Genomic DNA, 27,064 nt, shown 5'->3' with positions numbered 1-27,064 from the left:
GAAACCGCGAACTAGAATGCGAACGGAAAGTGCGAGATGGAACTTCCAGCGGCTGGAAGGATGCACACACAAGGAATTGAGCAATAGCGATGTGCAAACCATGACGAGTAACGAACCCAGTTAGCAAAAACAAAATTAAGGTATGATACATACATACATATGTATCTTATCTCATTAAATATTTTCTCGTTTAAATATACATGTGTAGGCATTTAAAAAGTATTGCTGAATTAGCGGCCAGAAAACTCCTGTTATCGCCGTTAATCGATGACACCGATAGCAGCATCATCTGTTCCGTGTCATCCCCAAAAGTTTCAGTTACCTTCATGTTGTTCTTGTTACTGTCGTTGTTGCTGTCCCGCTTTTAAAGGGGTGGAAAATGCCGCTTTCCACACGGCGCGTTGTTGTTTTTGCCTGCGGCGGTTCATCGCAGTCGCAGTCTCAGTTCGAAATTGCGAGTCAATGAAGCCAGGAGCAAACTTCCAGTTCGCGCTGTTACCGCGACAAAAGTTGTCTGGAAGAGATGTGAGTGTGTGAGTGTGTGTGCCTTTTGTTTTCCTGTTTTTTTTTGTTGTGTTCTCGTGTTAAGTTCTCTTTTTGTTTGTTGTTAGTAAATGTCGTTAGTTAGTTATCTTGCGAGTGTGCAAAACAACGACTATGATTTCTATTTCCTCTCGGTGTTCCATCTACTTAACGCCATGTTCATGTGTTTCATTTTCCTTCTTCCATCGAAAAACAATAACAAATAAAAAGTTACATATGAAAATCACAATTAACAAAAACAACACACGTGGGCTCAACCACACGCAACCACGAACATTTGTACATTCAACACAGACACGTGCAAACCAACAACGTTATGAAACTGGAAGGAGTGCATGAAAGGAAGAAGTATAAATGTGCAGTTATTTCGCTTCCATGCAATGCCGTAAAAATCAATAGGAGCGACAAACAAAGCACGTGTTTGTGCGAGTGCGATGGCAAATCGATAATCCGTTAAAAAAGTTTGTTGAACGCGTGTTCGCCCCATCTCTGTCTCGCTTTGTTTGCGCCACCTCTCTTTCCCACACACGCAAAATATTTCCTTGATTCCTTTTCGTTAAATCCACGATTTTCAATTAACTGGGTCAAATGGTGACATACATACATATATACATATATAGATATGGTGTTATTTTTTTGGGTGATACTTCATTTCCAGGTGTCGAGGTCAATGTCACGGACACTTTCGCAATGTCTGCTGAACTTCAAATTTTTGCTCATTTTTGTTACCAGTTGAGTAAATGATGCGGCCAATATATTGTCTTATCAATAAACATACCGCTTATACAACTATCCTGTTCCCGCGACTATCTTATCACCAAAGAAAAAATACAAAAATATAGGGCTCTTGAACCGGAGTCGCCAGGCTACCAGATAAGTGCCCCATTAGCTTCATCTCTCTCGCACGCGGTTCTTGACATGTGTCCCTCAAACGCGACTTAAACTCTTCATGTGATAAAAATGAACGTTCTAGTATTCAAAAAACCATCGCCTTATATTCCAAAACATTAGGGCTTTATAGTTTCGGATCTGATATAACTATGTACATATGTAGGTTTCTTCTAACTTCTACTTCTCTTGTGCAATTATTACATATTACATATATTAACGTAATTTCACAAATGTGCGAAATGTAATGTTTGACGGTGTAGAAATACAACCCTGAAGTAACCCACATTTAAAATAGATTTGTGAGTTTCTGAAATTGGGAACCCCTCGAAAGTTTTCTTCTCTGCCTCTGTTTTTTTTATGATGCGATTGTTTGCCGGTCGGCGGCTAAGAATTTCCGTTTGCTGCTTTTAGTTGCCTTCGAACATTTTAGCTCGTCGCGTCTTTGTTGTAGAATACAAAAAGGGAAAGGTAAAGAACGGAGCAGTAGCGCATTTCAAACAAAACACACAATTCGCTGACCAAGAGAATCCGAAGAAAAATTTGCCAAATGTGAATTGGGCATGAGAAATTACTTTTTTTTTTGGTTTGGCTGCCACGAACCGGTTATTTTATTAGCTTCACTCGATCGAACCGCACACAGTGGTGGACCCAACTATTAGGAACACCTATCTGTCTGCGAAGTGCCTGGTTATTTTAAAAATAGCTTGACAACTTTAGTCTCGCAACAAAATTATAATCGGATTCGAAAAACCTTCCAAGTGATTACAATAAAAATATCAGGTGCTTGAACATACAGTGTAATGCTCCCGTAACGCCAAAATTATTATCTTTGTGTTTATAGTTTTGCCTTACTTAAATCCATGCTTTTCTTTTGGTTCTTTTTTCTTTTCACGTATTTGCTTTGCCAATCGAATCGGTAAAATACCGCTTACCACCACTTGTTGTTGTGTCAGTCGCAAGATGCAGCCGTTTAACAGTAGCGGTGCCCACAGTGGTGGCGAGAAAAATGAGACCCGCATGCGTCGCCGGCCCATACGTAAGCAATTTTTGCCACCTTATCTAAATCTGCCCTAATTTTGCACTTTACCCCGAATTACGTTAATCTCCAATTCTGAACTAACTATATTATATCTTAAGTTGAACTCCTTTTCGTTTGCTTTTTATTTTATTGACATTTTAGTATAACCTTATTTACTAACGCTAATCTAACATTCGAATGGTCACCTTAAAACAGTAAACTTTAAAAACATTATTATATTATTGTGTTATCATTATTATTATTGTTAAATGGGTACACTTACTATTCAAATTTGTATTATATGTGGTTAATAGACTTTTATGGTCTCATAAAGAAGTGCATTTATCAGTTACGAATTGAACAATTTTTAAACTATTTAAAATGCCAGAAATTAGCAATGTCACAGCCACCACTGTGAAATGTAATTTTAATCGCAACTAATTTTACAAGAAATTCCTGCAGGCCTCTCTCTCTGTTCCCTTTTGTTTTACTTAAGTATATTTCAGTTTGTTTGTTTCGCTTTGACATATTTTATTGCATTTTCCCATAATTTGCTGCACGCTATTTTTAGAGAGCAGTAAAGAGGCATATCGCGGGGCAATTAATGTAATGCTAAGTATTAATTTTAGATAGTTTAGTTTAGATTTTTACACTAATTGCATTATGCTAACATAACAATTGGTTTTGTTAACGTGACCCTGAAACGCAAAGTTTAAGGCCAGCGTGCAAGCAGTGCAGCACTGCTTAGCCGACATGCCGTTTAACTTCTTGCTTGAGTTGGCCCGACTTCACTTGACTCCCAACTTAGTGCCATTTGTTTATTTTGTGTAAACACGACAGTGGCTATTTGTTATTATTGTTGTTTTTGTGTGTGTTTTTGCAATCGGCTGTTCGGTTGCAATATTGCAATGGCACTTGCAGTTGCACTTTCATTGCCATTGCCAGATGACGAGGCTTTAACGGTTCAGCGCCGTCAGCTGTTTATGCGGAGTTTAATCGATTGCATGTACACTACAGTGGCGGTCATCTATCTAGCATTGCCCGCACAAGAGGGGATTCGTTTGACAAATGAACACCCATTAATCGCATTTATTAAAATGTCATTAAAATTTATATAAACAATATATAAATATATTATATATAAATAAATAAATATCTGTCATATTGGAATAAATATTCCTTGAAATTATCCTGCAGCTATGCTATTAACTGCAACCAAGCTGTATGATCGAATCACGTCATTGGTGCATATTGAGCAACATAATCGATATCTTCTATAGGTTATGACTTGCCCAATGAATCGTGCATTGAATAACTTAACCTAGTAACATTTAGTTTGAAATTGTTGGGGCCTATTTTTCACGGCATTGTTTACAAACATTTCCAGTTGCAGTTGCATTTGTTTTTTTATTTGTTTATTTATTTTCATTGCCATAGTCGGCATTTCGCCCTTTTTTTTTTACATATATTTTTTTAAGGGGCAGCGGCGCATAACGGGTTTTTGAGTGCCCAGCGCATGAGCGTTTAATCATTTTCAATTTATCTTGGTTTTTCGCTGCCTTTGTTTACCCTTTTTGAGTGGTTTTTGGCCATTTTGATCTCGGGCTCAAGGGCTTACACGCGCCCACTTACACAGCTACACTTGCGTTCATAATATTAGCAACAGAATGGGGATAGTGAATATATTACTGCACTGACTTGCAAATCACAGAATGCTGTGAATATATAGCCATTAACAATTGATTTAATGCATTTGCAACAGAACTACATTATTTACTTGCTGTTACTATAATTTCATCCCCATCTGTATATCCGGGGTGCTCAGAATGAGTCCATTTGACGCCGTTCATGAGCTGCGTCTTTTTGCGTAGGTGTCTAAAAGCTTTCTAAGACCCAAAGTGCTCGTTATGACGTCAGTAGTGCTGCATTAATGCTGTGTGGTAAACAATCGCGTCAATATTGGCATTAACACCTCATCTTTGCCTTCCAGTTAACAGACAACGTCATTTGTTGTCTTTGATAACTCTTCGGGAATTAGGACCACACTGCAAATTGATCTATGGGAAATAAATAAATTAATTGGGTCCACTTCACCACTCTGAAGTGCTACTGATCTGAAAATATTGAGGCGCCGTACAGTAGAACTTCTTTAACTCGGACTTTCTTGCCAAACATCCGTCGAAGACAATACTTTTGAGAGTTTCTACATAAAACATGTGTTTAAACAGAGATATTCATTCAGCGCGTTTCTGGATCAACCAAATACGAAACTGTGGCCCTGTCAGTCAGAACTTAGTCGACATTGAGAATCGGTTGGTGGACTTCATCAAAATTGAAGCAATTTGTATTTTTTTTCTGTGTAAATCGGTTTTTTTTCGTACGATTTCGTGTTGTTATCTATAAAAATGTGTCTGATTTTGAAAGGACAACTTCATGCTGTATTAGTATTGATATAGATTCAGCGATCACCTCAAGATCTAAATCGAATCTATGGATCGTCTGATGGGTAGGCAAGTGGGGCGTTGTGGGCGTGGCACATACTGCGTTTACGCCCGACTCGTGAACACCTGCGATGACGAAAGCGCCAATGAGGCAGGTATGTCTGTGAATCTTCAGAGAATTTGAGAATTAAGAAGTTATTGAATTAGTGAGTGTGCTGTGAGTGCCAAGTTAAGAGGGAGAGAAAATGAACACAGAATTGTCGATTTCAAATTGTTTGTTTGCTTGGTTACAACATGTTTGCTCAGATAATTGCTGACATTTACTATGATAATACATTTCTGATGCCGGCTGCTTTATGCACGAAAAACATTTATTTTCTGAGGAAATATCTCTTCTACATATATCAATTATGACGGCAAATTGTTTTGTTCATTTTTTCACTTTTAACGTATTATTTTCAATAGACAAGTGTTGTAATTTGAAATCAGGTATTCTTAAAATATGGATTGTTTGATGCGCTAGCCCATAATACCCTTAAATAATTTGACTTTTTTGTCTACTATTATTTATCACTTTGTATCCGACTCCTTGTGCAATCAACGAATAGTTGACACTGCCATTTGTTTATTTTCTAAAATTTACAATCGAGTTTTATTGCCATTGCTGTTCGCTTTTTACAGTCGGCTGGCTGCCCTCCGAGAATTGAGTTATCAGCGAGGATCCAAGCAAAAAAAAGGTGATCATCTTTCGGCGAGCATTATAAAATAATTAGGCTCCGTCGCAATTCGTTTGAATTGTTTGTTGTTTTCCACGTTGATAGAGGTTTCCCCATAATGCCTGCGATAAGCCTACAGTCTACAGTCGTACGATTCCAGATAATATCCGTCAATTATGGATGAATGAATGACCGAATTTGGGCTCGTGAGTCATTTTGCACCTGGGTCTTTGGTGGATTTCTTTGGTTTCATCTGCGCCTTTCGAATAGATTGTCCGTATCATAAGGCTATACAAAAATATTCGGAAATCACATTCATTTGGAATTGACTCACATTTATGAAATCCTACGATACAGAAGCGGAAGTGAGTATATTGCCAAGTTATAAAAAAAATTTTAGATAAAATCAAAATTTTAGCTATACAAAATAGTCAGTATTTTGATCAGAACATTTGAAATAATGGTCCAAATTTGGAATGTCATACCTCGTTGAGCTCGTTATTTAAATTCCAATCGTTTTGGATTTAAATCTTACAAATTTAATTTTTTGCATATTTTGATGATCTTCACTTAACAATACATATTCCAAAATATGGCAAAAATACGAATACGCAAAAAAATGATAGAACTTTTTAGGATTCCTCTTTAAGACGTGTTTTTATATTATATAATATTATTTATAGTCGGGGCTTTAAATAATTTTTAAAACTACACTACATTTTACGTTGTTGAATAGTATTTCCATGGCATCCATAGTATCGCCATCGTTGGAAACTTCCGTTTGCGCCAATAACTTATATTTTGTATAGAATGGGAGTTTTAGCCATTTTTATAATCTTATCATTTTCATTTTTTAGGGAACTTCCCTTTACATTATTATCTAGGAGACCTTTCAAAGATAGTAAACAAAGTGAATGACAGTTTTCAGTCATTTTAATTGTAACTTTCGATCGCCGATCGCTGAACACTTCAGAGTTGTAATGTTCACGAGGAAGTGATAATGAGGTGATCCAATAAAAAGACAGTGGCGCTAACTTGTCAACGACCACGTTCGACAATTGTTTAAAATCCAAGGTCAGGGGCAAGGCCAGAAGCCAAACCACCCAAAATAAAAAGTTAAATAAAAACATTTCAAACGCCGAACGAGAAAACATTACATAAACGCGTCGCACACACATATTCGTATCTATAAGCAGGGTGTATCTGTATCTGTGGCTGGGAATACTAATCAAGGCAAATGACGCGTGTCGTTGGCTTTTGTCTCCGCTCTTCAGAAAAAAAATCAAAAATCGAAATCAGAAAAAGCCTCGTTGGTGGTGTGATTAAACCCGCTGATAAGTTGCACAAACTCCAAAAAACAAAGAAGAAACACCTGGGAAGCACAGCGAATGCACTCGACGTGATAGGAATCACATTGTTTCTGGCGAGGATTCCGGGTACGGTTGTCAGAATGATATCCAGACAATGATACATCACTTGTTAAACAAATTCAACTGTTGTTGGCTTCAAATGTATTTGGTCAAAACTCTCTAAAGAATAGATTCTTAACAACACTACGGTATCACAAAACCCAAAAGCTGTTTTCACAAATTCTACGGACTGCAAACGTGCTTATTGGATTTAATTAAAAATAGAGATTTCGCGCAAAGTTCCCCTGCGATTAGATTCGCATATGTACCTATGTATGTATATATGTACATATTTGTCACACATGTAGCTCTGTGTAAATACAGGCTCCACTTCAAGGTCTCCACCAAGTCCAGCCCTGCATTTGCGCCCCCTTTGGGTTCCTGGACTTCAGTTGCGGTACTTCACATCAAGATCAAGCGTATGATGGGCGAATGCCAGAGATAACTTTTTGCCATGTACGTGACGACTGATAATGCCAAAGGAAATGAAATCGAAACACGGAATCCGTGTAGGAGAATAGGGGGTACTACTAAGAAAGGGCAGAACAATAACGTTCGATCGGAGGGATAAATACATTTTCCTGACGCACTTGCAAGCCACGCACGTTTCCAGGGAATACCCTTTATTATCGATGCGGGGTCGATGCACTAGAAAATTACGCTTAAACCCAAGTGCCACACAACGGACAAGAAAGTATGCTATTACAAAAGAAGAGAAACTACGAAAATATAAAGCTTAAACATATTACATTTAGAATGAGAAAAGGAAATGCAAACGCTTGTCTGAAACATTTTCAATAGGTAGGGCATCTTTATTGCCGCCTTTATTTTCCCGATCGATTGTATCGCTCAAGTGGGCAAAGGATGAGGCGCTGAATGGGGGCCTGTGTCCTATGATTTTGGGTTTTAACTTTGCGTCATCGCAAGGCACTTGTGACCAGCACGATTCTGCCAGTTTCGATGGATTGATAACCATTATCTCGCCCAGTAGCCTCTTAAACGACTTTCAATGCTCAGCCGACTGGTCAGCGGGATCAAATCGGAACCATCGGACAATAATACCTGATTCACTCATGGTCAGGCGGAGTCAAAGAACCTATTCAGGTGACCCAAACAGTCTTGATAACTGCGATTATCTTTGGCCTACGAGTGTTGTTTTGGTCTTGAATTTTTTTGTCACATACGCAAGAACCAAATATGTAATGAAAAATAAACTAGTCCATATACCTTGAATCCAATAATATCTTGCATTTAAAACATATGCGCAGTTCCCCTCAACCTTGACTACTATGAAGTGATCAATATTTAATTTCTACATGTACAACAGTTTACTTTGCAGTTTTGGGCAGCTTTGAAAATGCCACACTCATTATAAATTTAGTAAGAAGCACTATTCCAGCCATAGAAATACTACTTGGTCAACGATTTTATTGCCACAACCTTTCAATTAGTTGCATTCTTAGATCTGGTCGAACATAGTGATATCTTGCTGGTAGATGATAAAGTAATGTATCTTTCCAATTTTATTTGCATTGAGTTATTAGACTGGAAAGTTCCCGAAATCCCGCGGCATCCACGGGAATTCACAGCTATCAATTAATGGGTATTCCAGCCAATATTTTTAAGCGTTACACCCACAGCCAAATTGCTTGTCGGTTTTCTATCTGTGTATCTTTTGGTATCTCCCAAGTTTTTTCCCCTCTAGAATATTTCTGTCATTTTTCGATGGAGAAACGGGAGAATAATGTAATCGTTTCAGGCGATATACTCGTATGCAATTAATATGCACATCTTGCACGATAAGATTGTGTCGAGCTCGAACACATCTTCAGGGCTTTTTTTCTGGTTTTTTTCGCAACCATTTTATTGTTTTATTGATCGTTTGTGTTTGCCACCTGTCAATAGTTGGGTGTGCAACAAATTATTTCCCTAAAACACAATTAAAGCTCATTATATTTGTGTAATTGGTTGGTATTTAGGTGAAGATTACAAGGGGCGATGGAGGTTCAAGGTCAAGGGATGTCGGCGTAATAATTCATGTTGCAATTTGCAGCTGCTAATTTTACTTCAATCGCGTGCTAAGCTCAAAACAAGTCTCTCAATCCCTAGTTCAAGCTGAGGGTTTACCCACACCGAGAGAAGTTCATGACCTTATTTATGTAGTATTTTATTTACACTTCTCAAATTTATTTCAAATAGCAATTTCTTCGTTAGTGGCATGGTTACACTGCAATAAAACAGCTGACAAAGCTAATTTTAACTCCTTTTCACATTCTGACAATTATTTAAATTTCTATTCTAGTGATTTTATTTTCAATGGACATCATTTTTTTGTGTGTAGGATGGGAGTGGGTGTTAGTAGTGGGAGGAAAAATGCCACAAAGCAGACTTAAACAATTTGCTGACGAAACTGGCGCTGATCTGCCGGCAAATAGTAGATCGTAATTATCTGACAGCCAATTTGATTGAACAGGTCAAAAAAGAAATATCTTTACATATACCCACCACCTTTACTCTCGAAAAACCAACGGTAGTTCATCAATTGCCAATCGATTTGAGTAATTTCCTCGGCAAATACAACGAAATAAAAGTACAAACAAAAAGCCAGCGCGCTCAACGATGTCAACTATGTGCATGTATATAAACTGTTTCTCCCCGAAATCCCCATGAAACGGATAGTATCTCTGATAAGCGGTAAATGTATCTTTTGTCAGGTTGTTCGTATATATTTTATTGTTCTATGTGCCCGCCTGTAATCGATATTGTACTTCCCTGTTCGAGTTCAGGTGGCAACTGTACCTGCAATGGCAAGCGAGGGGATTGGGCGAAACATTGCATGTTTCATGGGGGGAACTCCCTAGGGGGATATTTTCAGATCAATTGTCTCTTTGTTAAGTTCCAGCATAGGGAAATAAAGAAAACCCAGTTAAAGGGAAAATCTAGATGATAACACTATTACAAGTGATTTGAAATAGTACGAAAAAAGAAAACCAATCGAACCTCTCTTGGGCTAGACATTGATGTCCTACATACGCAAATGCGATTTCAATCAAAGTAAGCAAACATGGCTGGGTTACCTTTTACAATTTTACCTTGTTGACGTTGAAGCTTATAATCAAAAACTATTTGTAAACGCGGTACCATTCGTTTTGGTTCATTCATGCGGTCATCCATTGAGATCTCTTCACAACATCCTGAAAGCCAAGCGAATTCAATTCTCAATTCCGAATCCAAATCTTAATTAAAGCCCCGCGGGTGCTTCCAATCGAGATTCCAAATGCCAGATGTTTTTGGGCGTACGTTTTCGGTGTATTGTTTTCGGCTCTTGGACTTGGACTCTCTCGCACATTTCATCCGGGTGCGGAAAACCAGTTTTGTCTATCGAAATAAAAAAAAAAAAACAATGAATATGAAAAAAGCTTGAAAATAAATAAATAAAATAAAACGGAATCAAAATAAATTCAAGTACAGCTGTTAGTTGGCTTGGTCGTTTGAATCTTGGCACATACCAAAAAAAAAAAAAAAAATTGTCAAATTGAGAGTGTGCTTCACAATCGAGTGCCAAAGTTTAAAACACTTTCCTTGTTTGTTGGCCCCCTTTTTTCTTTTGGCTCTTTTCATACCCCTGGGTCAAACATTGTTAACTATTTTTGGTTTGGTAATCTATTTCAAGACGTAAGATGTTTTGTCAGAGGATCATTATCCGATTTAAGGGAAATGTATTGCGTAAGCATTTCATTTTCGCGCTTAATAAATCTTAAATCTTAAATTAAATAATCTTAGTTTTTTATACTACAAGTACAAGCCCCCTAACCAACCGTCATATCGGCATGAAAATAATTGACAATTAAAGCAAAAAAGATCCTTGATTAGATGTACCTTAAAAATAATTATTTATTTTCAAGTAATCAAGTGGTAATCTTTTTGAAAATTGAAAATTACGTGACTCTTTTCGTTTGATAATACAATCGATTGGTGTACGTTCAACTAATATGTGATGATCTGTTTTCTAAGATACAGAGAAGTCATTAAAAAATCATTTTGCTTTTAAGTTTTCTTAATTTATACAACTTTCTTACATATTTGCTTTTATAACCTGAAGTTGAAAGTTAACAGAATGTTAAACTTGAAATGTATTTCTAAAGATAACAACTAGACATCACTCATTCGACCTACTTCAGTTCGAGTGCAATTTCGCTTATTTATTGGTTTCACTTGTTAAACCATGTGCTACATCACTCATACGCCTAGTTGTCCCTATAAATTAAGACTTTGTTGCCTGCCATCACTTAATATTGTATTATTATCTGATGCAGATGCTCAAAAAACAAAAAAGTGGCGAAAGGGCTGTGGTGATAGTAAATCACGGATAATGCTCGGCTTGAAATCACGCGTTCGCATCACTCATACGACGCGTTGCCCGCGGCGCATCATGAACGTATAATGAGCCAACTAACTGTCAAAAATCATCGTCAATTACAACGAATCGCCACGAACGGTCACGAAGTGTCATCCGAAGTGGGCATCGGGTTTTTTCACCTCTTCGGCTTTGCCTCGTTCTAACGGTCTACGCGACGTGCGTCGCGTCGCAGCAGCAGAGACGCCAGCGCAGGTGATTCGCTGCGGTCGATAGATCTTCTCAGTGGGGATTTTCAGGTGCACATTCCTGAAAGGGGTTTTGTTTCGTAACTCCCGTTCTCGTTCAGAAAGCAAACCCTTGTTAATAAAACTTTGTTTGATAAATGAGTTGATTTTCAGCTAGTTATAGGATAATCAGGATAATCTTTAGATCATGTTCTATATAATCCGACTCACCTGTAGCCAAAAATAGCACCACTTTCAGTAACGATCCTTTCGCTTGATGATCAGATTCTTCTGGCAGGCAATTGCTTATCATGCGCTGATAAGCCGCGGCACTTTGATAACTCGATTTCCTTCAACGGTTATGTTGTTGTGATTTCATTCATGCGCTCGATATGCGATCGCAGCTGATAACGGCTGGATTCGAGAGCGTAAACGCTCACCTGTCTTACCGCTCGAAGCTGATGTCGCTGCCGCTGCCGCTGGCGCCGCCGGCATCGCAGTCGCAGTCGCCGCCTCTGCCCATGGTATCTGTGAGAGCGGGTCTCGAGTCCCCGTGTGTTATCAAGACCAACGACAGGCCCAAGTGGCTTATTGATTCGGGCCAGATTCGGGCGTCAGCATCGTCATTTATATTTCACATATATGTATTATTTTCCGTTTTTCTGTTCGATGCGAGCGATGAGCCCGCTGCCGGCGTCGCCGCCTCGGCCGGCGTCGCAGTCAGCGCTAAATGGAAACGCTTTGACGCGTTATAATAACAAGTGTTTGCCGTCTTTGGACATTCAGTGTGCAATATCCCGGCGGACGGTGCAGACAACGCTTCGCCACGATCACACGATTCGAGCAAAACAAAAAGAAATATATCAAAAAAGTCGAAGAAAAAGAAAAGCCAAAACACAAAAGGTTACCCTTTCGAGACTTTTTCGAGACGCAAGACAACAAGCCAAACCGCGAAAAACTTTTGACAAACAGGTCAAAACAATTAATTTTTTTATTGTGACAAAACAAAGAGTACAAAATAAAAGTCATTACCAGTACAAAACATACCTCAATCAGTAGTTAAAAACACGTGCTAAAAGTGCCCACACAAAAGTTAAAAAAAAAAGGAAAAAAATAAAAGATCAAATATATTTATCAACCCAGTGAATTTAAAAGCACCCGAAGGAAATACAGCTGATAAAGTAAGACCACATTTTGTACAATCTACCAGCGAAAGGTTGAAAATGCGGAAATCAATGGAATCGGAATCGTTGAGGCAATTTTATTATTACCACTGCCGTTAATTGGGAACAGAATCCGTTCGGATCTCATATTTCTAGTCTTTCGTGCCGTTTCTCCCACTCACAGCGAATTGGTTAACAAGTTTTTGCCAACACTTGTTAGTTCTTTTTCTTCGGTTTTTGCCAATCGCTTGTCATTGATCGATGGCTTACAGTTTGCTTGGATTTCTTTTCACCTAGAACATCGATTTTCTGAAGCAGATCCTAAGATGATCTCACTCTCCTGCCAAAAACTTCTTCAATGCGAACTTTGTGTTTGGGGACCCTTGTTGGTTTTGCAACCAGAACTATGGTAGTTATGTTTTTATATTTCGACTTACATCTGAAATCTGAAACAAGTTGGCATGTTTTAAATGCAAGCCAAATTCCGCAAGAGTTTTCCCACTTCATTTATCAAGTGCAAAACTCAAGTCATAAATCAAATTATAAAAAGTTTGTTCTCAAATGCAATATAAAACCGTTTTCTGGTCCGCTAATTGAGGCTTAAAACCAAGTTATTAAAAATACTATAAATAGTATGAACACGTAGTATGATTTGAGGAGTAACCTTAACTGACCAAAAAAATGTGTATGAATAATAAATAAAGCTTTACACAAGTCGAAAGACTGCAGAGCTTTGGGCTTGTGCATAGTTAATTCAAAGATGAAAATCAAAACAAAAGAAAAAATCTATTAGTAACAATAATAATTAATTTATGTTTGCTGGTATTTCGTTTTCACGGCCAAATTGCATTTTAAGTTAGCTTTTCGAATTCGATTTTATGCCTTTGCAGGGGGTTCAATGTCTGCACGTCTGCGGTTTTGGGTGCCTTTAACTTGAGGCGTTTGAGTTTGATTGGATTTCTTCCCCTTTCCCTTTTCGAGAATCTACTAAGTATATTAACTGACTTCCCCAATTTTCCGACATGATCGCAGCAGCATCAAGATATATGTACCTATGTAGGTGCCCAACTGCTGCGTGTAGTTAATGAGCTTTGGTCGGACGCGAATCTGACTTCTAGCCACCCAGTGAGCTACTGCCATTCACTTGATTTGGTTTTGCTAACTTGGCCGGCTGCAGATTGCAAACTGGGTAACTGGGTGGGCAAGGTCGTCGCTGGGTCGCACGGAGCTCAAATTTTGGGCGGGAATTCCCAGAAATGTGCCAGCTTCAAAGGCCAAGTTTTTGTTAGACTTGACACTTTTTTGTAGTTCTAAATTCCTTAATTAGCCAAACTGCAAATGTATCTTAAGTTAGCTTGAAAAATACTCTTCTATTAACTCAATGACTTTCCAAAAGTGTTGTTTTATAAATACGCTTTTAATCTGATTAAGTCGCATCGTCTTTGTTTAAACTTGTATCAATTCAAGAAAAAGCACCTTTAAATAAATCAATTTGATTGGTGGCTCTTTAAATAATTTATAATGACCATTCACTTGTTTATTAAATCACACAATTAAGCATGATACAACATGTGTATAGAGCTGGAATCAATCAATCTTGACTTGTTCTTCATTACTTGGCATCGTTTAATACAAAATAATAATTGTATTTGCGGAGTCCTTAAAACAACTGCTTTTAGTTTAGTATAACGACATACACTGCCCAGAAATTGCTCATTCAGTTATCGATTGGAAATTTGTCAACACAGTGAGCAAATAAGTGAAATTTGATCGAGATTACTCAGACATTTTAATTGATTATCTCATCCGCAACCCAAAATGCTGCTAATGTGTATTCAACATGAAAGAAATCCGTAAATGGCAAGCCATCTTTAACTAGCCATTCATCCCACGACTTAGATTCGGTATGAACAATATATGTATATATATATGCATATTTATATAAGTATTGTTGCTTTAACTTCGATTTGAGCTCACGCACTGATGCCAAGTTGAATGACATTTGATACAGTTTCGGTTTCTGAATCGGTTCCAGTTTTTCGATCTCACTTCGTTACACTTTACACCTTAAAGAGAATTACATATAGATATAAAAGTCGAGCCGGTTAGATGATTACTTGGCTGAATAATTTTGTTTTTAAATAAGGCCAAACAATTTGTTTGTTTCGTACGGATATGCACATATTGATTTTGATTTTTTTGTTTTTTTTTTGGGTCTCTAGGGCTGACAAGGCGATTCATTAACAAAAATTATTGTGTCCAGAATCGGATTCGATTTCACCTGCGTCATACGTAACAATAAAACAGAATAAAAGCCATAAAATCAAAACAACAGCAGCGAGTCCCATATGAAAGGCTATTTTTTTAGTTTTTTATCTGTTGCCAGGGCGCTGAAAATGATTCTCTCTGAAATGAAGTGAAATGAAATGAAAAGCGTTTCCAATCTTGAATGGGATTGCTTTTTTTTCTGTCTATTGGCCAGAGTTCGTTTACATCGCATGCAAATGAGGCGGGAAGATGAGCCTAACTTGTGTTCACGTGAACAATTTGCATATTTATGCACACTATTTATAGTAAATTAATAATATTTCCGTATATTACGCAGCCGACCAGTGGGTCGCACGTTTTTCTCGCCACATCGTGAGAAATATATCATACGTGTAAATGTAGGTAAATACGATAAGAGGATTACGTTTGGTTTCCCAAATGCTAAATACCGGCTAGTTGACATTTAATCAGATTTGCGTGTGTGGTTACGAAAACGCAACATTATTTTTAAAATGTAATGCCAGCAAATGCGAAATCTAAAAATCTATATGCCCTTTTACTCAGGGTAGCAGTGTCCATTTAAAATGCATTTCCTAGTCCGAAAGTACTTTGCACAGGAGGGCAAAATCGCTTTTAATGAAGCCTGGGAACAATTTAATCATGAAACATATGTTCTCGCCTATATAATATGTATGTACATATGTGCCTGCATTATATATGTATGTAATGTGAACGAGAAGCGAACAAAGCGACTTTTTAAGCGCACTTAATAGAAATTAGCCTGGGGCATCATCGCACATTTAATATTTAGCGCACGTTTTGCTAATTAATGCCGACAATGACTGTGGGCATTCTTGGGTTAAATGTGCGCCATATGACCACTGCACATTCGTATTCCCAATCATAGAAATCTTGCCGAATCTTGTGATTTTTATTGCTTCTATTATTTATAATATACACACAGAAATCTACCATTAATCTTATTTTTGCAATCTAATCACCGCTGTGCAGAATTCAAGCGAAAGTGATTAAATGCCAGTTAATTGATTTATTATCAGTTTTGGTTTTAGACTTCTCACTTCATCCTTGGGATCTTGACCAGCTCAGATTGCTTGGTTTATGGCCTTTTATTTTCGGTAAATAATATACATCTACTAAAACCCCTAACAAAATATGTCTATGTGAAGCCCTCAGATAGGGATGTTTTATTATAGGGCGCCTCGTCGTAAACTATCTTGTGGATTCGGGAATTACTGTCTGGATATTATTCTAAACATTTTTATGAGTCGAGATATGTAGGTCGAAATCCCTTAAGACTGGGCCATAAACAAATTATGTTCTATTTTGCACTGTAAGCATTCGACTGCACTTATTTCTTTGTTTGTTTAAGTTTATGGCATGCATATATCGCAATTAACTAAGTAATTGAAAATTATTATTGGACACGTGCCAGCATTAAAAAGCTGAACTAGTTTTTGTTCCTTTATTTTGACACAAGCTCTCGTTTTACCACTTTCAAACCTGATTTAGTTTCAATGTTTGGATATTTAGCTAAATTTAAATTATCATTTGAATAGCCTTAGATCTTCACTTAAGTTATATCCATAAATCTGAATGTATATACTTTTGTACGCCAATTCTTTTTTAATTTACCTTAAAAATTATACTTTATCTACATAATTATGGCGCACAAAATACAAGAACTGAACTAGTTCAGTTTGGGCAATGCACAATTGCAGCTGGTTCCAAATAAAACCTGATCTTGGCATCTGTAAATTTCCATACCCAACTGGAATTTCGAAGACGTTATGTCTGCGAACCGAACACCAAAAAAAAAAAAGGAAAATAAAACCACAAGGAAAAAGACACACAAAAAAAGTGACGAATACAACTTTTGACATTTAAGCGGGTGGATGGCAAAACAATAACCATTGAAAATCAATTGTTTACTGCTGCCCCACCGCATCGATAAGAAACCAAGACTAAGAGGCGGCAAAGTCTATTGACGATCGATTGTGTTTTGGAATGCCGGCGGCGGCGGCGGCGGCGGCGGCGGCGGCTGATCCACTAATCAAGGTGCATTTATATGCCCCAGCGATCCGTCGACCATATAATTGCGATTCTCAGTTCCGCATGCAAACAAGCGGGCAAAAAAGGAACCGAATTCAATTTAGTCTCCAAACGAACTGCCACGCTTTCTTGACTTTGAAGTTGAAAAAATCAGTCACCGCATGAGAAACACGGCGTATACGTAACGCTCATATTTACTCTATCCTTAGGGTTTTTTTTTTACTTCGGTTATTATGATTTATGCGTCCAGAATTGTTACGTGCATGTAAAATATAACTATTTACCATACAAAATGTTAAACAGTCAGTGGCGCTAATTAACGTACTAGCTATTTGTGGCCACGCTGCGTATACGTAACGTAGATATAGATTGGGTTGCCCTTTATTATTCGACCAGTTTAAAGTTGGGATGGGCCTGTGATAAGCTTATCGCGTTATAGCTAATAGCTGACTGTATGGTTTTTTTTGGTCTTTTACAACCAATTGACTGCTGTTTGTGGGTGAAATATATTTCGGAAATGATTTAGCTACTTGTTGGGATAATAAAAAGTAGAAATTCGTTACTTCTTACTATGAAGCCATACCTTTAATTGGAATACAGAATTCCCATCCTTTATCTCGATAGTCATAAATTTTCCATATCCCAGAGTAAACCGATGTGAATCAGACGGTTTAAAGGTAAAGAAGGCTTATCGCTTAACACCTGACAAGAAAGTGACAAATGAATTGGCAATTTAAATATTGAATTTACCATCGATGTGGAATAATTTCTCTGTCATCATATACATTTCCATTATCTGCTGAAGGAAATCTTCCGTAAATGGTGGCTTTGTAAACAGATAAAAGTTGTAAAGTCCTAATCCGGGCTGCTTTCTTGACAATTTTCCACTAGTCAGCGCGTAATCGGATAGGATTGGTAACCGATTAGATTGGTTCAGAAACTATTTCAAGAAATAAAAAAAGCAAACAGTTTGCAATCGGAGTTGACTGAGTCAGCAACGACTTTAGTCAGAAATAGAAATTTATGGCTTTTGTTAAAAGGTTTAACCAGCGTTTTATCAATGGTCAGGGGAACTTTTCATGACTTGGTAATCAATGGTGTTCAAAGATGTATTAATAAAATATTACAAGAATTCTACTATTAATTTCCCAATTTCCTAACCACAATCATAATTGCTTACTGTATGCGATGATCTCGACATTGCGCTTCATGGCGACATTTTGAAGAGCAGCTCGATAAAGATAAGACCAATATGCAGGCGCTATAAGCTATTTGCTGCACTTATCAAGTTGTATTTTTTTGTTTTTCGACGTAGCCGACGCGTGGGCCTGATTTGTGACGTGATATTGAATTACGAGCGCAAGGCTTTCACTCCACGGCGATAAGGAAAAATCGCGTAGGAACCCTTTAGATGTCTCGAGTGGTTTTCATATAGTAGAATCGCTTCTCAATCATCACCGTCAACCGTATTGTATATATATGAATGTTGTTTCCAGTTGTCAAAGCCAAGTGGCGGCAATTTATTGTGTCCAACTGTTGTCAACGCGTTGGCAAATAAGCAATATTAAAATCTTATCGTCGACAGGTGTGTGAGTGGCTATGGAGATGTGATCAAGTCTTTATATAGAGCCTTTAAAGTTCATTGGAATTTAAGCCAAAAAACAAAGGCAGCAGAACAAAAAGCATTGCAATTTTATTGGACTGCAAACAAACTGGAAAACATTGCGCTTCCCAATCATTTCATTCGGCCAAACATCGACACACAAATGCAAACGATCGCAAAAACGGTTAGAAAACAGGTTCAAAAAACAAAAACCCACAAATGTTGACTATATCTTGGTCACGGCTTTTCGGTTCCTCGGCCATGCGGAAGTTCCAATAAAATGTTCGGGCAGGTCAGGCGCATTTTCGCAGAAAATATACAATGTCAGGAAATTTATAAAGGCCTTGATTTGTAATCTATCAAAACCATTTATAATCTATATCACTAATTGCAATTTTCTACGTATTTATTGTTAACTTTTGAAACAGCTTAAAAAAGGCGATTAAACCATAAATGTTTATTACTTCGCATTGTTTCAACAAATTTAGCAAGAAGCTTAAAACATATACTAAAATATTGTTAAGGTTTTGTCGTACAAATTCTGAAAACTACTTCAAGGTTACAAATCCTTAAAGGATATTTAGAATAAACCTTTCCAATTGAGAAACAATTGTCGTTTTTATGTAGATTTGTGACCCGATATTTTGTTGCTTTTCTTGATTTACATTGATTCCACGTTCCAGCCGATCTTTAGTATTTATTCAAACCGATTTTAATGAATACCTTAAACAAGAAATAAACCAAATGCGTTGTTATTGTTGCCTTGCAGCCATATCAACGGTCCGGTGACTAAGCTCAACCTCTCAACCTCGACCTCGACCTCAGCCTCAGTCCTTCTACCTACTACCTACTGCCCCTCACTATCCCCAGTAGTACGACATCCTGGCCCCCAAAATCCACGGACATTACGACGCACACATCCTGCGACAGACACACAGCGCCCCAACATTCCCCACATTTTCAATAAAATGTAAACCTAACGATTCTCCAGATTCTTTCAATTCTTGTTCCGATTTGTATTCTTCATTCATTTCTTAAACAAAAGCCGAAAGGAACGTTAGCCTACGTAATACTGAACCGCAATCAATGCACTTTCCATAAATCTTAACTTATTATATTATTTATCTAAAAATAAAACCATTTTGTGATATCTTTTTTTGTGTTTAGTCATAGGTTGAACAAAAAAATAAAAGAAAAAAACCAAAACAAAAAGTATGCACCTCCCATAGACAAGTAAATCTTAAAAAAAAAAAACAATATTTATTAGAGCACAGCTTATAATTTGTGTTGAATGTTTAGTTTCCGTTGATTTTAAGCAAATATACTTTCAAAGCCTAGACACTCAGGATTTAGTTCAAATATTAGTTTAGTCGATGAGTTGTATTTGCGAATACTCGCTTGAGAAAAGTCCCCCGCCCACGAACAGGCACACGCATGCACGGCCACCGTTTGGGGCTGCTCTACACCGACACATAAAGACCCCCACACACGACGACGACGAGACGGACGAACACAGGCCAAACCAATGCTAAAATGTCGCTGCCCAACGAACAGACAAACTTGCCGCACAATCCCAGCCAACCAGCATCCGCAGACACAAAGACACCAGCAGGCACAGCAACAGGAACGACAACACCTTCCACACCAACACCTTCCACAAGAAACACACAACCAAATGAGCTGAAACACCGCCTGACGCCACTGAATGTGCGTCGTTTATCGGGATACGTTAATCCGCAAGCGATCAGCGATAATGCTGGCGATGATCCCCCGCCCACCACCATTAACATTGGCCTCTTCAACAACAATAACAACAATAATACAAATAATAATAACAACAACAACAACACAGCATCAACAACGCCACCATCTGCATATGCCACACCACCAATATACCAACAACAGTTGTCCACACTGACAGCAACAACACCGCTAGATGTGGCACCGGATGATAAATACAGATTGTTTACCATTTTCAATGGAAACGGTGAGTGAAAGTATACGAAAGTCAATACGTTGACAAAAATCAAACACGATCCAACCAAATAAGTTCCACACGAACATCGAACAGAGGTAACAACACTCGGCTCTCGTGTAGATAGGCCTTGTTCAGGAAATTCGAGGTTTTGGTCACACTAAAACACTAGAGAAACAACACCATCTGTATTGTCGATTCTTTCCTTGATTTCTTTGCGCTCTATCTCTCTCTCTCTCTTAATCTTTCTCGCTCTGTCGTTGACTTTATCTTACTATCTTTTGTATTTACTCTTGATATGCAAATATTTATATTTAAGCGTCCAGACTAGACTGGTTTCCCCTTTTTTGTTCATATTACAACATATTTACCTCCGTATCCATATCCATATAACCATATTCTTTATACTCCTTTTATATTACTTTAATCCCGTGCAATAATCGCCTGGCTTGCAAATGTCTCGACTATTTGCGGTTAAACACACAGAATATTTACCAACCAATTATCATGCATGCTTCGTCTCACCCGTAATATGTAGATATATCTCGATTCAAAGCTACCATCTCGTCTGAGAACTGATCCTTAATCCAAGCCAAATGCGGTATATAGAGTTCTTAAGGTTTGCTTAGCATGTGTATTTTTATGATAGACAATGCTGTTTCAATTAGTTAAAGTGCTATTCGTTAACGTACATATGATTAAAAAATTAAATACAACAAAATTGGTATGCAGTAAGTTCTACTTAAAATACGACCTTATATCATGCGACCTCTTACAGATCCAATCGTTCCAGACTTATAAGATTAAATATAAGCTATACATAAAATATTTGGTATAGAGCATACTGAGAACTTAAGAAGTATGCCAAATCCACTTTCAAGTCATTTGCTACCCACTTAACAACAATCAAGGGGTAGTCAATGGTCTATACCCATTCAACTTGTATTATAGCGTTCATAATTGTTATTTTTGTGATGTTTAATTGTCGCTGTCTCGGCGGCTTGCGAATTTGTTTATGGACGAACGATCTGTGGTTTATGAACTTGGCTACGAGTCGACACAGAAACCAAAAACGCAAACACATATGCGAAAATTCTAATCAAACGAGTTTTTTTGATTTTTGTTATTTTGCTTCTGCTTGAAGAAGACTCCACCTGGAGACTGTCGAAAAAACTGAATTGAATAAAGCACAGAAAATCAGTGACACATGCACATAGATATATTTATACACGTAGATGCTTAATTTATAGCATTGTTAATTAATTGCCTTTCCAATTGCATAATACTGCTAAATTTAGATTCATGCCACACAGACGCACACTCGAGCACTTACTCTAGTCTTTATGCATAATGCATGCAACAATTATTTATATGGTACATATGTATATAGAAGTAGTTGCCATGTATGAGAGAGAGACCCGAGCACCTAATCCGGCGACCCACTTTGGAACACATCTAATCTTGATCTGCGCCTTGATCTCCAAACTAACCCGCATCTTGCAATCCTCTTCTCTCGTTTCTTTTCGTTTCGTTTCGTTTCTTCCCCCACAAAACAATCCGATCGAAAACCCAGATCCCGACAATGAGAAATTGTCGGGCCTACCACATTCGACAACCGGTTCACTAAGCTCAATCATCACGACGTCCATAGCATCCTCCGAACCGGATCCTGGAGCGGTGAGCGGCGGCGGCGGTGCAGGAGGAGCTGGAGGAGCAGGTGGCGGAGGCGGTGGCGGTGGCGGTGGCAATGGTGGTATCGGATCCGGTGCCCTGGTGGCAGCGGATGCATCCAGCATTGCCGGCATCAATGGCAGCTCCGAGGAGAAGTTGGCGCTCAATCGGCCCGGCATCAAGCAGGAAAAGTGGACAACAATCTTGCTGCAGGTCTCCATTCCGTTCTTTCTGGCCGGGATTGGCACCATCGGAGCTGGCATTGTCCTGGGACGCGTTGAGGTGAGTCTTCTAACTAGAATGATAACGTAGAATATGAAATAAAAGCAAACATATCGCAATATGTTCGATTGGTTGCTCATTTAATTATGGAAACAAATGTATTTCCCCTGCTTCGGAGTATTCGTATGCATTCATCAATTGGACAGCTTTAAATATATTAAATTGCAATATAATAATCTTGGTAAACTGATACAGTTTAAGGTAATTCTCCCTTCAGTCCGACAAGCCTAACAAAAGGCAAATAGAAACGACAGCGTAAATTACACCAAATTAAATTGTAAAAATGTACAAATTTGCTATTTGCTTTCTGTGGAGTGGGACATTAAAATGGGTTTTACACCAAGTCAAGCACAAAGTTAATAGCAAAATAGTTAATTGCACATCTGAGCTCAATTCATCTTTTTGTGTGGGAAAATGTGTAGCAAAATGTGAAATTGTGTGGCAAAAGAGTAGAACAAACAAAATCTGCAGGTTAATCGAATTGTTATGTCGTGCAAGCATATGTCACCCTTTGATAAGACCAACAAATTACAGCAATTATGCAGATAAGGACTCGTTATGGCTTTGCTTCATAAAAAATCCTGTGCGGCGACACGTGATAATATTCGAAATCAGCTCTAAGCTCTGAGTAATCAGTACTCCAAGCATAATGCTATAATAATCCGTTCGAGACTTCTCAAGACTACTCAATCATACAAAAACCAGACAGAGCTTGGCTATTTTTAAACCTTTCCCCACGATTTGTGTGTTTAGTGAATTGGCACAATTCCTGCTGGAACGTTATTTATGGCTGTGAAATATATGCGTAGTACATGCGTGTTAGATAGGATAGTAAATGTTTAATTTGCCTGCTAATTGATGGTAAAAGTTCTGGGCCAAACTGGAGAGCCAGCCAGTTACAGGCGGCCAATGCCCGAAATGAACTGAAAATATTGGTGAAATCTGGAGGGACTGGCATCGAGGCGATTTATGGGCGGTCATAAATGTGGTCATATGTTCGATGCACTCTGGCCAAAAGCAAATATTTACTTGGAACGCAATTAAGGCGTTTAAACGGCATTAGAGAAGGGTATTAAATAACGTTCTGAATGAAAATAAAACTACTTATATAATGGGTTCTTGTAACAAGTAAGGGAGCCGCTCATTAATTTTTCCAACCCTCTTCTTTCAGAAATGGTATGTCTTCAAGAACGTAAGCGAGCTGTTCATCCTGGTGCCGGCGCTTTTGGGCCTCAAGGGCAACCTGGACATGTGCCTGGCATCGCGGCTCTCCACGCAAGTGAACCTGGGGAACATGACCAGCAGACAGGGCGTGATACGGATGATAGTGGGGAACATAGCACTGGTGCAGGTCCAGGCGACGGTGGCCTCCTTTCTGGTGGCCATGTTTGCGGTGAGCGTGGGTGCGGCCATGACCGGTGACTTCTATTTCGAGAACATGATGCTGCTGACTGCCTCGGCCATGTTCACGGCCACCTCGTCGTGCTTTGTGCTGGGTAGGATTGCACCTGCTACATTTCCATTCCACTATATATTTACTTATTAATGGCGATACTTTAATTTTAGACTTCGTTTTGGTGGCTGTAATCCTGTTTTCGCAGAAGTACCGCCTCAATCCGGACAACCTGGCCACGCCGTTGGCCGCCTCCATTGGTGATGTGGTGTCCATCAGTTTGCTCTCCTTCATCGCCTCGCTGCTGTACGATCATATCAGTAAGCTGCTATATTCCCGCGTTATCCATCTGTATATATAACTAATGCTTGTTACTTTTCGCACAGAAACGCATCTGTGGATCACATTCATCGTGGTCACCTGCTACCTGGTGCTGTTGCCCATGTGGGTGATGATCGTGCTGAGGAACGAGTACACGCGGCCGGTGCTAAAGAGCGGATGGGTTCCCGTCCTCTCGGCCCTCTGCATAAGTGGGTACGTACTGCGTAATGCCAACTGCGAACTGCGAACTGCGAGCTGCTCACTCTATCAAATCAATTCGATCGGATCTGATGATGGACTCTCGAGTCTTAGAAGCAACGAAGTACAAAATAACAATAGGGAGCAAAAAATGGTGCCATGATAAGCAGAAAGACGTCAAGTTGCCCGCTATATTTAGATATAGCAGCCCGTTTCATTTAATGGCAAATCATGTCCAGGCGATTGTATTCGGAACGCTATTTATATAAATAAATGTGGGAAGTAATAAGTAGCCAAGACCATGGGAAGCATTCACACAGTTGGATGTCCATGACTCGTGTTTGGCGACAGGTCAAGCGCTCTTATAATTAGAATCAGCAGTAGGACTTGAATTCCCGGGCGTAATTAAGCGCCGTGACTGGGAAATTTGCGGCAATAGAACTTCAAAAGACAAACACACTTGAGTTGGCTCGAATTAAAATTAAAATGGGAGTTAAGCGTCAAACGAATCATTTGCAATGGGTTAAAGTGCAACTACTATTCAACTGATGGTTTGTTTTGTGAACCGATTACTGATCATTCCCTCATCTCATTACAGGCTGGGTGGCCTTGTGTTGGATGCAGCCGTCGAGGTGTTTAATGGATTCGTTGTGTTTCAACCGATCATCAACGGGATTGGCGGCAATCTGGTATCGGTGCAGGCCAGCAAGATATCCACAATGCTGCACCAGAGCTCAATTATCGGGATTATACCACCGCACACGCAGATCTTCGAGTGGCCTTGGCGGGCGCTCTTCAAAGGAGGTAGGTCTCAGTCAGATTTAATTGAATCGCGTATTCATTTGTGTATTTGCATTTCATTTAGTTCCCTATGCGAAGACAGCGAGGATACTTATTGCCATGTCCATTCCCGGCAATGTTCTGTTCATCTTTGCTGCGGACTATATAAACTATAGCACCTCGACGGTCACCTGGGTGTTTGTGCTTTCCTATCTGACCGCCAGTTTGGTTCAGGTGAGTTTCGAATACGTTATAAATGTAACTGAAATGATAAAGAAGCTAGCTGATATAATTCATTATAAACCCTCCGGTAATCCACCCACTAATTGACTGCAATCGTTTCAGGTGATGCTGCTGCTGTATATTGCCCACATCATTGTGCACGCGATGTGGAAATGGAAGATCGATCCGGATAACTCGGCCATACCCTACCTGACGGCCTTGGGCGATTTGCTCGGCAGCAGTCTGCTGGCGGTGGCGTGGCTCTTCACCATGTCGGTGGGAATGCAGTACGGATCCGGAATGGAGACTCTCAACGCACCTAACTAAAGTAGCTAATGAAGTAGGGAGGGCGGAGTAATGTAGAACGATAGACAAGGCAGCCACACACCATACAATATAAAGAACTGTTATGTACCTAAAACAAATATACAGAAAACATAGAAATTGTACGTATGTATAGCCTCCAGCCATCCAAAAATCCAAAATCCAAGAAAAACCTCCCAACACCAAACGGAAACGGAAACCGCTATAAAAACGAACTAACTTCTAAAGATGCATGTCGAATGCTCGAGGCGAGAGATATTAAGAGATATGATATCATTTTACATTGTGTCCTTCTTCACATGGCTTTTGCTTGTGTTCCTTTTGCTCTACCGAGAAATTATGTGCGATTATGGTATATATACAGGCTATATATAGGCATATGTAGAATAGCAGGCCGCTGCGTCATATTTTTTAAGGCTTTTAGGACAATATTATACACGTTTAAAGAAAAGTATATACATTGTATAGGGTGAAAGAGACGACAAAGAATTACTAAAAGAACATTTAAGCCACGCAAATTGTTTCCTCCCACTTCGGTTCTTAATTCTTTCGCTCCGGTTTACCTTAAACAGCCAAATAATATTTGCAAAATGTAGACGTAAATAGAACCTACTTAAATTCTTAATTTACACGTTACCAATTATGTAGTATTAGCGCAGATTTGATTTTTGCAAGTCTCGCTTTCGATTTTGTGCGTTTTTTTTTTTATTATTACTTTTCTCATTGTCCCCTTTCCATTTTCACCCCCAGACCTCGAGCGATAAAAAGTAAGAAAAACAATAATTAAAGCGCGAAATGCGATATTTTCAATTGCAAATTAGTTAGGACGATGGGAAGTGTGTATGCAGGAGCTTGTGCGTTCTGCTCCGCATCAAAAAGTGAACAGGGATAAAAACGATGAGAATGAGAGACGTTCTGAAAGGAAATGTGATCGATATTTAGTTATAACAATAATAATAATAATAAATTAATTGAAAACATAAGACAAAAGGCATCAATATTGTGTAATACTTGAAACAATAATACCAATTAAATAAATATGTTGGAATAAACGAAAAAAAAGAAAATCGTTTCAATATCTGTGCAATATATCTATAACGTTCCCGTTCAGTTTGTTCATTACAATTGTAATTAAAAAGTAAAAGCACTTGAATTTGAATATTTTGGCGCCCAGTTCAACGATCGATGTCCA

At 38.7% G+C, this 27,064-nt stretch overlaps 1 protein-coding gene across 5 annotated transcripts; it reads left to right on the top strand.

Moving 5' to 3' along the window:
- Positions 1–62: 62 nt before the first annotated feature.
- LOC6549673 (solute carrier family 41 member 1) lies at positions 63–26,343 on the top strand. 5 transcript variants are annotated; one of them, XM_026981449.1, is made up of 9 exons: positions 63–140; positions 2,388–2,470; positions 22,255–22,634; positions 23,806–24,130; positions 24,201–24,347; positions 24,414–24,561; positions 25,145–25,350; positions 25,412–25,560; positions 25,672–26,343. In XM_026981449.1, the coding sequence occupies exons 2-9, from the start codon at positions 2,395–2,397 to the stop codon at positions 25,873–25,875; spliced, it is 1,635 nt and encodes a 544-aa protein (XP_026837250.1). In that variant the 5' UTR covers positions 63–140; positions 2,388–2,394; the 3' UTR covers positions 25,876–26,343. The 5 variants fall into 5 exon arrangements, with proteins under 5 accessions (XP_026837250.1, XP_015010832.1, XP_026837248.1 ...); XM_015155346.2 differs by lacking the exon at positions 63–140 and adding an exon at positions 253–525; XM_026981447.1 differs by lacking the exon at positions 63–140 and adding an exon at positions 463–533.
- The last annotated feature ends 721 nt before the right edge of the window (positions 26,344–27,064 follow it).

This window comes from Drosophila erecta, unplaced genomic scaffold (assembly GCF_003286155.1).
Source record: "Drosophila erecta strain 14021-0224.00,06,07 unplaced genomic scaffold, DereRS2 tig00000126-arrow-pilon, whole genome shotgun sequence".
Lineage (NCBI taxonomy): Eukaryota > Metazoa > Arthropoda > Insecta > Diptera > Drosophilidae > Drosophila > Drosophila erecta.
Note: the sequence above shows the minus strand (reverse complement) of the source record. Positions and strands in the feature narration are given on the sequence as shown.

What these genes read in the sequence shown, in the direction of transcription:
- LOC6549673 (XM_001977396.3), top strand. Translation starts at nt 20,240, where the DNA reads ATGTCGCTGCCCAACGAACAGACAAACTTGCCGCACAATCCCAGCCAA. An exon ending in TTGTCCTGGGACGCGTTGAG is followed by an intron (nt 22,635 to 23,805) that starts GTGAGTCTTCTA and finishes CTCTTCTTTCAG; the next exon opens with AAATGGTATGTCTTCAAGAA. An exon ending in CTCGTCGTGCTTTGTGCTGG is followed by an intron (nt 24,131 to 24,200) that starts GTAGGATTGCAC and finishes CTTTAATTTTAG; the next exon opens with ACTTCGTTTTGGTGGCTGTA.